Source organism: Phacochoerus africanus, chromosome X, assembly GCF_016906955.1.
Source record: "Phacochoerus africanus isolate WHEZ1 chromosome X, ROS_Pafr_v1, whole genome shotgun sequence".
In the NCBI taxonomy this organism is placed as follows: Eukaryota; Metazoa; Chordata; class Mammalia; order Artiodactyla; family Suidae; genus Phacochoerus; species Phacochoerus africanus.
The window spans coordinates 47,565,391-47,577,639 of record NC_062560.1 but is presented as its reverse complement, the minus strand read 5'-3'; the positions used below and the strand labels follow the sequence as shown (position 1 = coordinate 47,577,639).

Genomic DNA, 12,249 nt, shown 5'->3' with positions numbered 1-12,249 from the left:
GAGTGCAGTCCCCACTAAGTTCTCACTTGACTGGTCAAGCCTAACCAGGATGAACTTCCCGTTTTAAGGTCAACTTATTTGGGACCTTTATTGCAAGTGGAAAATGCCTTCACAGCAGTATCTAGATTAGTGTTTTATTGAATAACTGTGAGAAGGTATATGTATACCAAGCAATGTGGATATTGTGAGCCATTTTAGAACTATGTCTACCACAGTTTTGTCTATCACAAAAATGGGGGAAATGTATTATCCTAAAAGGAAATTGAGTGCCATTAGGGAGATGAATGAATACCAAAAAGACAGACATTCACTACAGTCCATTTTTCCATCATCTACACATACTTTTTGCCATCCCATATTTTGGAAAAATGACAATATGCAACTATTCTTCACACAATAAAAAATACATTCACTTGTCCCCAAAGACAGCCAAACCTAAAGTCTTATCAATCATACTATCCAGGTCCAAGTTCAGGGTCTTCAGGTGGCATCCATTTTTCCTCTAGTTCAATACAAATGCTGTGTCAATATTTTTCATACAATGGATAAATAAAAAAATAAAACTACCACCAACTCACCATATAAAAATTAGTGCCCAAAAAAGAGAGTAATATAGGAGGCACACTAAAATATATACATGTTGCAAAGAATCAAATATGGGTAACTACTGCAGTCTTCATTTCTTTTTCTTTTTCTTTTTTTTTTTGTCTTTTTGCCATTTCTTGGGCCGCTCTCGCGGCATATGGAGGTTCCCAGGCTAAGGGTCGAATCAGAGCTGCAGCCACCGGCCTACGCCAGAGCCACAGCAATGCAGGATCCGAGCCGCGTCTGCAACCTACACCACAGCTCACGGCAACGCCGGATCGTTAACCCGCTGAGCAAGGGCAGGGACCGAACCACAACCTCATGGTTCCTAGTCGGATTCATTAACCACTGCGCCACGACAGGAACTGCACAGTCTTCATTTCTAAAACTGGTTAAAAGGTCAACTTTCTTAACTCATCATGTTATGTTTCCTTTCATCCAGTTAGCATCTCAGTTGGATGGCTTCTTCTCTAGAAGGATGATTTGAACATTTACTTATTGGAGTCTGAACAATTGGAGGCCTTGCCTATACGGTTGCTATAGTTGTCTAATAATTTTAACCATGTTGGGACATGATAAGGCACCCTAGAAGACCTCCTGGTCTACAGACACACTCATTTCTGCCCCTATTATTTATCAGCAACCCTACTTTCCCTTGAAGATTGAAATCAATCATCTTAGCCAGCACAAAATCCCCAATTTTTGCTTATTTGTCCATTGGCACAAGGATTCCAAAATTACCAGGTGGCCATCTAAACTTCCAAATCGATTGAATCATTGTTGAGTAATCTGATAGGGACAGGCATTCTTTGGGTACTAAAAATTCTAAATCAGTAGAGCTCAAAGTTGCAGGGACCAGAAACAAACATTTTGTGAATTTTTGTGAATTTTTTTAGAATATAGTTGACTTACAATGTTGCGTCAGTTTCTGCTGTACAGCCTAGTGACCCCGTCATACATATGTGAATAAGTTTTTAAGAACAACAAATCTTTCATCCTTCAGTTCTTACACCTAGGAATTCTAGTTGTTGACTAGCTGACATCGTATATATTGGTGGCTAGTTTAGAATATATAACGTATGTTGCAGGACAGCACCTCTAACACACAAGGTGTTGTCTCTCAGCTTGTGACATAACTCTCTTCAATACAGTCATTTTACCATTGAATAAGTGATGGAGTACATAATAAAACCAGTGAATTCCATTGTTATAAGCCTATCGCCACACTTTTTTGGTTTTAAAATGAATCCCTTGATCAAAAGCTGTGCTGCATGAAACTTCACAACCGTGGATGAGATATTCTGTAAGATCACAGATGGTGGTACTAACAGAAGTCCTATAGGCAGTGAAGGCAAATACATGTCTAGAATACTCACTTATTCCAGAGAAATTATAAAGCCAACTAACTTCTCCATGATAAAATGGATCCAAATTAACTTACTTCCAGGTACCTGGCTAGTCTCCTTGAGATTGTTACATACCAAGAACTCAGTATAGTGCCAGCAAGTTGGGCATTCAGCGGCACGGTGGTCACATCAGCCTTTGCAAAGGGAAAACATGTTGCTGGGGCCACATATAGCCTCCGTTCATTCCACCATGACCACTTCGTACTGGTGCGCACTGAGGAAGCACAGAAGTAGCCGAGGAAAGAGGCTTACTGACCTCCACTGAATGGCTCATATTGCCTACCTGATTCATGAGAGCCTATTGATGTGAGTGGTCACATCTAACACTAATAGTCTCATGGTCCTGACCAGTTCCAAGAAGTTCATATACCACTTCCTGAGATCTGTTTTTTGTCCATTTTCCCAAATGACCTCATTCAAAATTTCTGCTAATTAGGATGAACCATTATTCATGGACTGGGATCTGGGTGCAACACACACACACACACACACACACACACACACACACAAAGGGTATAATGGCATCTGGATGTTGGATAAGTGAACTTCAGTAAATACTTGTTAAAACGAAAATAATTTTTACTTCTTCCTTTTCATTCTGATATAATTTAAGACTTACAAAAAAATAGTTCCAAGAATAGTAAAAAGAATTCCCATGTACACTTAACCTAGATTCTCCAATGTTAACATTTTACTATATTCGTTTTATCCTCCCTCTCACTCTCTACACACACATACATGCACAATTTTTAAAATATTTTGAGAATAAGTTACGAAGACATTATCTTCCATAAAACAAGTCAAAATCAGACCACTAATATTAATACTAGCAGACTACTACTAACTGACCTTACTCAGGTTTTTCCAACTGTCCAAATTGCATGAGAATTTCATGAGCAGGGAAGGGAAAGACTCAAGTCTCTTCTGGGGTTTGAACAGGGCAGACAGTGTACTGAAGCCTGAACTAGGGTACAATCCACAGGGATGGAGCTAAGGGGGCTTCCACTGGCACTGGACCTCCTCTGCCAGCTTCAGGCCCCTCTTCTTTCTTCAGGCTCCCGGAAACTCCCTTTGACCTTCCACACCCCTGGTGTTGCCATAACCACATAGTTCTCTAAGTAAACTTTACCTGGGACTGGTCGCCCCAAGGCAGTGGCCCCAGGACTCTCTCATCACTTCAGCCCTGACTCAGCTGGGAAGATCCACAGAGCTCCATCACTATTACCCAGACTAGGCTGCTGGCTCACAGACAAGAGCTGGGGAGGCGGCGCAGAGATCGTCTCTTCTCACCGCTCATTCCCATTGACAACTGAGCAGTGGCCGCTCAGAGAACTCTGCGCCTATTAGGGCCAGGGCTGGGAGGAGACCCCGTTCCTACCTCCGAGGCCTGGTTTTCCCCACGCATCTGACAGCTGGTCTAAATTCCCCTCCCTACCGGGCAGTCATAATCTATACACAGCGTGGAGCTGGGGAGAGGGCAGCGACGGGCTGGAGATGGAATGACACCTCAGGGAAGACTTGTGCTTACCTTGGTGGCTTACGGATGGACCGGTTTGTTCTTTTCTGAGGCTGCGAAATGGAGTCAATCAGCCTGAACGTGGAGGCCATCAACGTACACGGGGAGAAGCCTGAGGTAGGTGAGGGAGGGACTCTGGCCTAAGCTGGCACGTGGTGAAAGCACCTCTCCCATCAAAAGGCAGCTCCAGTCTCCCTGAACTTGGGTGTTTCACACCAACAGGTAAGAATAGCCAGCACCCAGAAATTCAGGGACCGCAGCCCAGGCCCGAGGCACCATAGAGACACAGGGCTAGAGCAGCCCCTGCCAGAAAGACCTCCGGCAGAGGTTTCCCCAGGCTTGCCCAGAGGAGGGTCAGCTTCCAGGCCTGGCTGAAGAAGGAGCCTGGCAGTGAGGACAAGAGGCAGGGAGAGCCTGGGGCTCCACACTCCTGTCTCCTTCCTATTAATACTGGATTCTCTCCTCTCAGAATGTGGACATCACCCAAGAACCTGAGGAAGCTCTGGGCACAGTCCCCGCCCACTACTGAGCATTTCCTAGGAGGCTTAATTGCCTTTGCTCTTGATTTCTTCTACCCAAGGAGCTCCTTGCCCACATGCTTAGGTACCAACAAGCCTCCGAGGATTTTAGCCTCAGTGAAAGAACTCTGCACTTCAAGCCAGGTGCCATTCACAGTTACAGCCAAAAGGCTGTCTAGCTCTGCATGGAGCCAGGTGCCATTCAGTTACAGCCAAAAGGCTGTCTAGCTCTGCATGGAGCTTTGTCTTCCTTCCTCAATTCTTGTTCCCTAAGTAGCAAAGGTTCCTCTTTCTCTCTGCAGGAGGGGAGAAGCAGCCACTTTGTGACCTCCTTCACTGTGCATACCACCTTGTCTTTGTGATACCACGCTGTTCCTACATAGGGGTGAGGAATTCTGAATATTTTCTAGAGGCAGGTTCCTGGACAGCATTTCCAGACATGGGGGGTGGGGGGCAGTGGGCCTGCAGTTTGTGGGCAATGTGATGAGGGGTATGAGATCTTCTATCTCACAAAGGAAACTTAGGAATCATGTTCACAGTGTTCTCTGTTCCTATTTCTGCCCCCATCTTGGAGTTATTCACTTTCCACATGGATAATACAACCAACACCCTGGAGTCCCCAGAACATTATCTCCGGGAACAGTCATCTTCCCTCCCCTTCAGCCACCCACTCTTTGAACTTTATTATTACCTGGAGTTCTGCCTCTTCTGTCTTCTTAAATGCAACTGTCTGACCACCTACACCCTCTCTCATTATTTCATCTTTCAATGTCACTCCAAAGCACCTAGCAGAGTATCTATCACATGAGTCACTTACATGATATTTATTAAATAAGCCATACTTTTTCTTGGATCTCATTAGCATTCATGTTCATCAAGCCCTTGTTTCCCGATCCATTAGCCAGAAAACTAATCTGCCTCTGTGTCAGGCTAGAACTGAGGCCCCATCTCTCCCATATAAACAAGTTGATCTCTCCCTAAACACAGAAAAAAACAGGGAACACATCTAACTCACTTTGCAGTTTCAACGTTTATTTCTGATACCAAAACCTGACAGCACACAAGGGGGAAAAAAGCAATAGACAAGGAACAGCAAATAAATTTATCTTGCATGCCACTTTCAGTCAACAGGATGTGGCTCTCTAGATAGCTGTGTTTAGAAGGATTCTGAGGCTTCAGCCTCACTCAGGGGAAAGACTGTTGCAACTGATTAGCAATACCTGTGAACATAAAAAAGAAAGAAAATTAAAAACCAATGCTATATACCAAATAAGGAACAAAAATACCAAATGGTGCTTCCCCATACCTTTCTCATCTCCCCACCATGGGTTTCCTAGGACTCCCAGCTAGAGCACATAAATACATTCCCATGGACTCTACATCCCCAATGACCCTAAATGCCCAATTCCAAAGTGATATACCTACCCAACATCTCACTCAACCCAGAAGAAACCAATGGCACCAAAGTTGGCAGCAAAGTTGGCACTGGCTGTACCACCAGGGCCAATAATGGGGCCAGCGAAGGTCTGAGGAAATCTGGAGCGAGCATTCTGGTGGTATCTGGCCCAGAAGGTAAATGGGATTCTGGACCAGGGATCTCCAAAATCTCCTTCCTCATCCCAGGTCAGCAGCTCAAATTCAATGTCATCCCAGCTCCAGGGCCCAGATACGGCCTCATCTCCAATCCCCATGCGGGTTCTCGCCTCAGCCCGGGCCTCTGCCTCAGCTGCAGCAGCATCCAGAGCATCTAAGGCCTCATCTGCAGCCTCCATGAACTGTGCAGTCCAGTCACGAGGGTCTCTCTTCTGAACCTGAGATAAGGAATAGAAAATAAAACCAAGAATAGTATTCATTAATATTTATGAAGCACCTGCTATATATTTAACGCCCTACGTTGTGCTACTGTTTACACAGTAACAACAAATACCACCAATGATGTGGCACCTACATGTGCGATACCTAAGATCTCATTCCTGCTCTGGACTTTTCCCAGCCAGTCATACTTCATCCCTTGACCTAGCAAGTCTGGAGCAGTTCCTCTATTACCTCTGCAATGAATCTCAGCACTTTCATCTTGCTAGTCTCATGGTAGGAACGGAGGCCCCAGAGGAACTCATACTCAGGAGGGTTGCTGTTGGGCACTCGTCTGTAGTCTAGGTACCTTAGAAAGAGCAGAAAGGCCTTTGTTTCTACCCAAGCAGAATGATAGTCCATCAGTGCATAATAATGCTAGTTTCTGACACCCCAGATTTCAGGTAGCAACTCCCCCCAGTCTCATTCCTGAACAGATTGTTTACCCTCTAATAATCAGGCCTTCACGTTCCTGTGCCAGTGCTTTTACACCCAGCAATCACCCAGGGCTGGAGGGTGGCTGGCGTAGGGTCATAGAAAGGACAGCACTTAATTTCACCCCCTTTGTCACAACAGCTCTAGCTCCAGGGTCTTGTAATCTTGTCATTGAGCCACAAATAGGCCCACTGCAAAAGCCTCAGCCAAGCCCAGCCTTGGAAATACCTACTGTGGGCATGGTGGACAGGCTCCACTTGCAAGATAACTATACTGCAGAAAAGTTCAACCATAAGGAGTATACTCAATAAATACTCCTGAGTACACGTGTGTGTCTGTATGCCTGTGTATAGGTATAAGTGAGTGTAAGAAATGAGCATAAGAGGGGCTTTCTGAGGCTGACCAGCACACAGAACTCATGAGGACCACACAAAGTCGCTTAGGCATCACTTACTTTTGCTTTACAAACTCGTAAGTGAGAAGTTTCCTCAGATCACCAAGGAGGGGATGTCTCACCCTGAAAAAAAAAAAAAAGAACTCATAATCAGAGACTATGACATTGCCCCAAGAAAAGCAAAGCGTTTTCCAACACAGAGGTCATAGGCAAGAGAAGAGGCAGAGAGGTCAGAACTATTTCCCGTTCACCCAGGTCACATCGTTGGGCTCTGTACCTCCCCAAACCAATTCCCCTAGACCGCCAGGCTGATGCAATCCTGGGACCATCCTCTGTTACCAAAGGATGATATAAACAGGCAAGAGATGAGAGAGCCCAGTCATACCCAGGACGCAGTCCCATCTTGCGTAGTGCCTCCCAGAGGACAGCTGCAATGGGAGGCAAGGGGAGACAAGGGACGGAAAATGAGCATGGAAATCAGGCAGTAGCCAACCCCCAGTTGCTTGTCCAGCCACTCACCTTCACTGGCACGGTTGCCATTCATGAAGATGACACCCAAAATCACTAAAAGGAGACCCAGCTTGGGTGTGTCTTTGGTCCTAAAGGAGCACAAAAACAATACATTTTCAACAGCCATATGAATGCGACGCCCCAGGCAACTCACCCCTCTCACTTCCCTAGTTAGGCTAGGAGAGAATTCTATCCCAGTTCTGCACATGACCCTGCTATGTGACCTTGAATCCTGGACCTTGACCTACTTGAAACTCCCAGGAAAAAAGCACCCCTGAGAAAGGCCATGTTCCACCTCCCTTCCCATCTTACGTTCCCAGTATGCCAGCCAGGGACTCGGGGGTACTGATGAGAATATACAGGTGTTCTTCTTTGTCAATTTCCTTCAGTTGAATTCCAAATTTCTACAGGGACCAAAAAAAAAATCAGACTATGAAATTACAAAATCTAGCATAAGCTACCCATATTCAGTCACTCCCCTCCCTGTGACACTCACCCTAAATTCCCAGTAGGGATCCTATGAAATCTTTGAAATCGAGACTTTCCCATAATATCTATTTTTAAAAAAACCTTCCCCATCATTCCTGTCCTTCAGGGCTGCCTTCTCACCTTCTCTAGGACAAAGCATGCGCGTTCAATGATTTCTGGATACACATCAGTGTATTCACGGATGATATCCCTCAGCATTTCTGCAGGAGAGAGGAGGGAGCACCTGAGCTGAGGCCACAGAACTGCAACCTCTTTGCCAGCCCTGCTGAGGGGAGCAATGTCCTCAAGGGTGGAAAAGGAAGACTCAATTGCAGAAGGAGGGGACTGAAGGGGAAGGGACATGAGCAAAGAAATGGCCACACAGGGCAGAGCTCTGGGAGAGGGCACTGGATGCCCACCTGAGCGCTTGATGGGCACCTTTGTGTAATCTTTAAGCATCAGGTACTTGACCAACTTGTTCGCCTGAGAAGGAAAAAAGAAAGCATTAAAGTTATAAGCGATTTACAGGCCACTTGACAAGAGGGAAAAGAGCAAGAGGGAGAGGGAAAGTGACTGCAGAGTTACAATTCTTACTCTTTCCTGAAGCAGGGCCACATCTCGGGGCTGTGAGGCACCCAGGTTCTGTGAGGCACGCGAGTTGGGAGAGGGGCGCAGGTTCGGTGAGGGGCGCAGGTTCTGCCAGTCAGGTGGAACTGGCCAATCAGTGGGAATCCAGTCAGGTGGGAGCGGCCAGTCAGTGGGAAGTGGCCAATCAGGTGGCAGTGGCCAGTCGGGGGGCAGTGGCCAGTCAGGAGGGCCTTGCCAATCTGGAGGACCCTGCCAGCCTGGTGGAGTCTGCCATCCAGGTGGGGTCTGCCATCCAGGTGGATTTTGCCAGGCCAGTGGGTTCGGCCAGACAACTGGACCGGGCCAGACAATGGGGTTTGGCCAGATCACAGGATTCTGCCAGATCACTGGGTTTGGCCAGATCACTGGATTCTGCCAAGCAACTGGGTTTTGCCAGGCTGGTGGGGTCTGCCTAGCTGGGGGGCTCTGTCGTGCTGGTGGGGTCTGCCTGGCTGGCTGATTTTGCCAGCCTGATGGGTTCTGCCAGGCCAATGGGGTCTGCCAGAGAACATTGGGAGGTGCGCCAGGTGGGCTCTGAGTGGTAATTGGAACGGGTGCAGACCTCCAGGTCCCTGGAGCCAGTGGGGCCCGCCTCTGATCCCCACTGCTGCTCTCTTCCACATTCAAGTTATTAATCTGCATCATCAAAGAGAAGGAAGGTCAGAGTCACCAACTGTTTCTATGTCCTTGCCCTATCTATTCCAGGAAGGCCCCCTAAAACCCTCACCTGTAGTGACAGCCTGACCCACTAGCCAATGGTCACCCTGAGTCCTGGGCTTGTCTTTCACTGTCTTCCAGGCAGGAGTTTCATCTCTGAACCAGGCCAGGAGCAACCCAAGGGTGGGGCCTGAAGCTTCTCCTCTTCCTATGTTCACCACTGGCTCTGCTTGTACCACCCTGGACAAATCACTCAAGTCACTTCACCTCTCTGGGAACTAGTTTCCTTCCCTGTAAAACTGAAACTATGACCCCAGCCGGTATAAAGCATCTTGAAGATTTAGTGCGTGAGATAACCTGTGTGAATGTGCCTAGGCCAAGACCTAACACATGATGGCTACTATCAAAATACACAAGGAATTACATGCAGACTGGATATATTACATGTCCATGTCTCATCTCCCCATTAGTCTGTGGACACTCAGAGGACAGGAATTATCACATACATCTTATCATCCCCTACAACCTAGCTGAATACAGGCAGCTATATATTGTTTTGTTTTAGAACAAATGAACAACCTCACAGAAGGAGAGGCCCAAAGCAAAGTGGAACTAGCAGGGATCTCACCTTTCGGGTCCTCTTGCCCCGAATTATAGTCCTGGATTCCAGATTCTGAGCCTGGGAGCCATCTGCTGATGTCTGTGCAGCTGCACCATCAGATTCACAGATACCTGGTCCTGGGTCAGCCTCTATGTCAGCCTGGGAAGTGGCCACCTTGGCCTGGTTAATATTCTGGGTCTGGGTTTCAGCTGTTGGGGCCTTAGTGGTATCATTCCAAGCCTTGAAGGCTGTCTTAGGCTGAGTGTTGACCATCTCATTGGCATTGAGAGATGGAGAGAAATTGTAAGTGGCATTTGGGCCCACCTTCGTAGTAGCACTCTGGGCCTTAAAGGCCATCTCAGGTTTGGCAGTTAACTCACTGGTGGTTGCTGCCTGGGAAAAATCATAAGCAGCATTTGGGCCCTTTGGGGGGGCATTTGGGGCCTTAAAGGCTACCGTAGGTGGTGTGCTGGTAATCTCCTTGGCATTAAGAGCCTGAGAAAAATCATAGGCAGCATTTGGGCCTTTTGTGGTGGCATTCTGGGCCTTAAAGGCTGTCTTAGGCTTAGTGGCAGCTGCTAAAGCCTGAATATCAGCCACCTCATTGGCAGATGGGGGCTGTGAACTCTGAGGACTAGCATTTGGCCCACTGGCAGCTGCTGTGGCCTGGTTGGTAGGTGGAGCCTCCGAGATCTGGATGGCCTCCATCAGGGTCTGCATAAGCAAGGTGCTGTCTTCTACAGAGGCCTCAGCCTGCAAATACAAGGGGAAAAAATAAATCTCTGGGCCTCACAAATAAATCTCTCTGGGGTTGGGAGCGGGGGAGTAGCTCAGAGGAGGTGCAGGGGGGGGGGGGCTGGTGCAAAGAGAGGAAGGCTGAGGCAGAGATCTAGAGGCCTGAGAGGAATGAAGTGATAACAGAACGTGTGAGAGGGGCTGAATGGGGCAGAGGTTAAACATGGGGCGGGGGGGGGGGAATGAGGTGAGGGGGGCAAAGTGGAAGGCAGGTGCTGATCTGGGAGTGAGGTTAGAGCAGAACATTGCAGTGTGAGGTAGGAGCTCAGGAGCAGGAGGAGGCGGAGCAAGAGTGCCGCCTGGAGGAGTTGAGGAGAATAAGGGGGTCGCAAGGGGTGGGGAATGCAGGAGGAAGGGAGGGTGGAGGAGGCTGGGGGAGGGGGCAGCAAAGAGCTCTACAAGCATCAGGACTATGGAAAAAAATGGTTCCTTACCCAACCCGCATTCTCTGGGCAGATTGCCCTGACTACTAACAGGGTCTCCCCTTTCTCTGAGCAGGGACTGATGGCTGAAAGGGACGCCCCCTCCCCCATAAACCATGGGAATTTGAAAAATGAAGGAATCCAGGCACCAAGAAGGCACAATCTGATCCAGGCGTTTGGATAGCCAAAGGGGCCCGGGAAGGGGTAAACTGTCGGCTGGGGAAATGGTGGGGTGGGGAGTGGAGATCTCACCTGGAAGCCGAGGAGGCCCGCACCACAGTCCATTTTCTGAGCCATGGTTCTTGTCCCTCTGGCAAGAGCAAAGCCTGGGGAGGGGGGTGTGGGGAGGAGTTAGGCGTTACACTACAGAGGGCAAATGGGAAGGAATGAATGTGGCGAGACGGTGGTGTTTGAGGTTTGATTGTGGGGGCGGATGAGGTGCTGAATGTGAGGGGAACGGGCCAGATCGGAGTGGGAAAAGTGAATGGGTGTCCGGATGGATGTTCTGAATCCCTAGAAGCTACGACGGGGAGAAGCTTCAAATCGGGGTTTGGAAAACCGATTTAAGAGTTCTGAATCCAGGCGGATAGCATTGGGATTCGCATATGGGAAACTGAATGGAGTTTCCGAATCAGGAGGAATCATATAACAGTACAGATTGAGGTCGAGAAATTTGTAAATTCTGAACGATGGGAGGGGCTCAGAGAGCAAACAGGGATTCCGAATAAGGGAGGATCGGGTGAGGGGTGTGAATTAGGGTTCGGGGAGTGGAAGAAGGATCAGAATCCGGGGTAAAGGGATTGGGATGAAAAATGGGGGGCCCGCACCAGGGGGCAGATGCCCTGTCTGGGGGCTAATTCTCACCTTGCCTCAGGCCCCAACCCCAACCCCCTCGTTGCCTCCCTTCTTCACGACTCAGAGGATCGGGATTGCAGTGCTCGGCTCTCAGCAGCCGCACCCTCTCCTTGTCCAGGAGAAAATGCCAGCGCGGCAGCTAGGACGACCCCGCCTCTTCGCCTAATATACCACCCACCGACTCAGATGGTTGTACGCATGCGCAAGAACTGACCGACCAAATAAGAGTCCCGCCTGCTTTCCCAACAAAAGCTTCGTCCTGAAGCCTAAGGTGCGCATGTGCAGTGGGAGGCAACCCCGCCCCTTTGCCAACACACCACCCCACCACCAACCAGGTCGCCAGTATACAGCGATCCCTCCCCTTTCTCTATATCCCCTCCCCAAACAGATTCGCAGTGCCTCTAGATCCCACCCCTTGCCCCACACACCGGCCCCCTACCTTTTCCGCAATGCGTCTCTGTTCTATCCCTCCCCTCGCACGGCCCCTCCTGTCAGGTCGGCATGCATCTCCACCCCCTAGTCTAGCTGCACTTAGGTCACTATTAAGGAGGTCTCTGTAGGGGGGCTCTAACTGCTACAAGTGTTAGGCTCGCGCTAAAAATAAGCACA

At 48.5% G+C, this 12,249-nt stretch overlaps 1 protein-coding gene across 4 annotated transcripts in view; it reads right to left on the bottom strand.

Annotated features, from left to right (window-relative positions):
- Positions 1 to 5,036: 5,036 nt before the first annotated feature.
- Positions 5,037 to 12,249, bottom strand: part of MAGED1 (MAGE family member D1) — a 71,581-nt gene continuing 64,368 nt past the window's right edge. For 2 of the 4 annotated variants that reach the window (XM_047763983.1, XM_047763981.1), the window contains 12 exons: positions 11,038 to 11,111; positions 9,596 to 10,321; positions 8,278 to 8,946; positions 8,103 to 8,166; positions 7,825 to 7,904; positions 7,528 to 7,619; positions 7,225 to 7,304; positions 7,091 to 7,133; positions 6,766 to 6,828; positions 6,072 to 6,186; positions 5,451 to 5,836; positions 5,037 to 5,245 (listed from right to left, as the gene is read on the bottom strand). In XM_047763983.1, the coding sequence (XP_047619939.1) occupies positions 5,459 to 5,836; positions 6,072 to 6,186; positions 6,766 to 6,828; positions 7,091 to 7,133; positions 7,225 to 7,304; positions 7,528 to 7,619; positions 7,825 to 7,904; positions 8,103 to 8,166; positions 8,278 to 8,946; positions 9,596 to 10,321; positions 11,038 to 11,082 (2,355 nt within the window). In that variant the 5' untranslated portion in view covers positions 11,083 to 11,111 and the 3' untranslated portion in view covers positions 5,037 to 5,245; positions 5,451 to 5,458. Of the gene's footprint in view, positions 5,246 to 5,450; positions 5,837 to 6,071; positions 6,187 to 6,765; positions 6,829 to 7,090; positions 7,134 to 7,224; positions 7,305 to 7,527; positions 7,620 to 7,824; positions 7,905 to 8,102; positions 8,167 to 8,277; positions 8,947 to 9,595; positions 10,322 to 11,037; positions 11,112 to 11,649; positions 11,819 to 11,854; positions 11,876 to 12,249 lie in introns of those variants that run through there. The other 2 variants (XM_047763982.1, XM_047763980.1) reach the window with 2 other exon arrangements.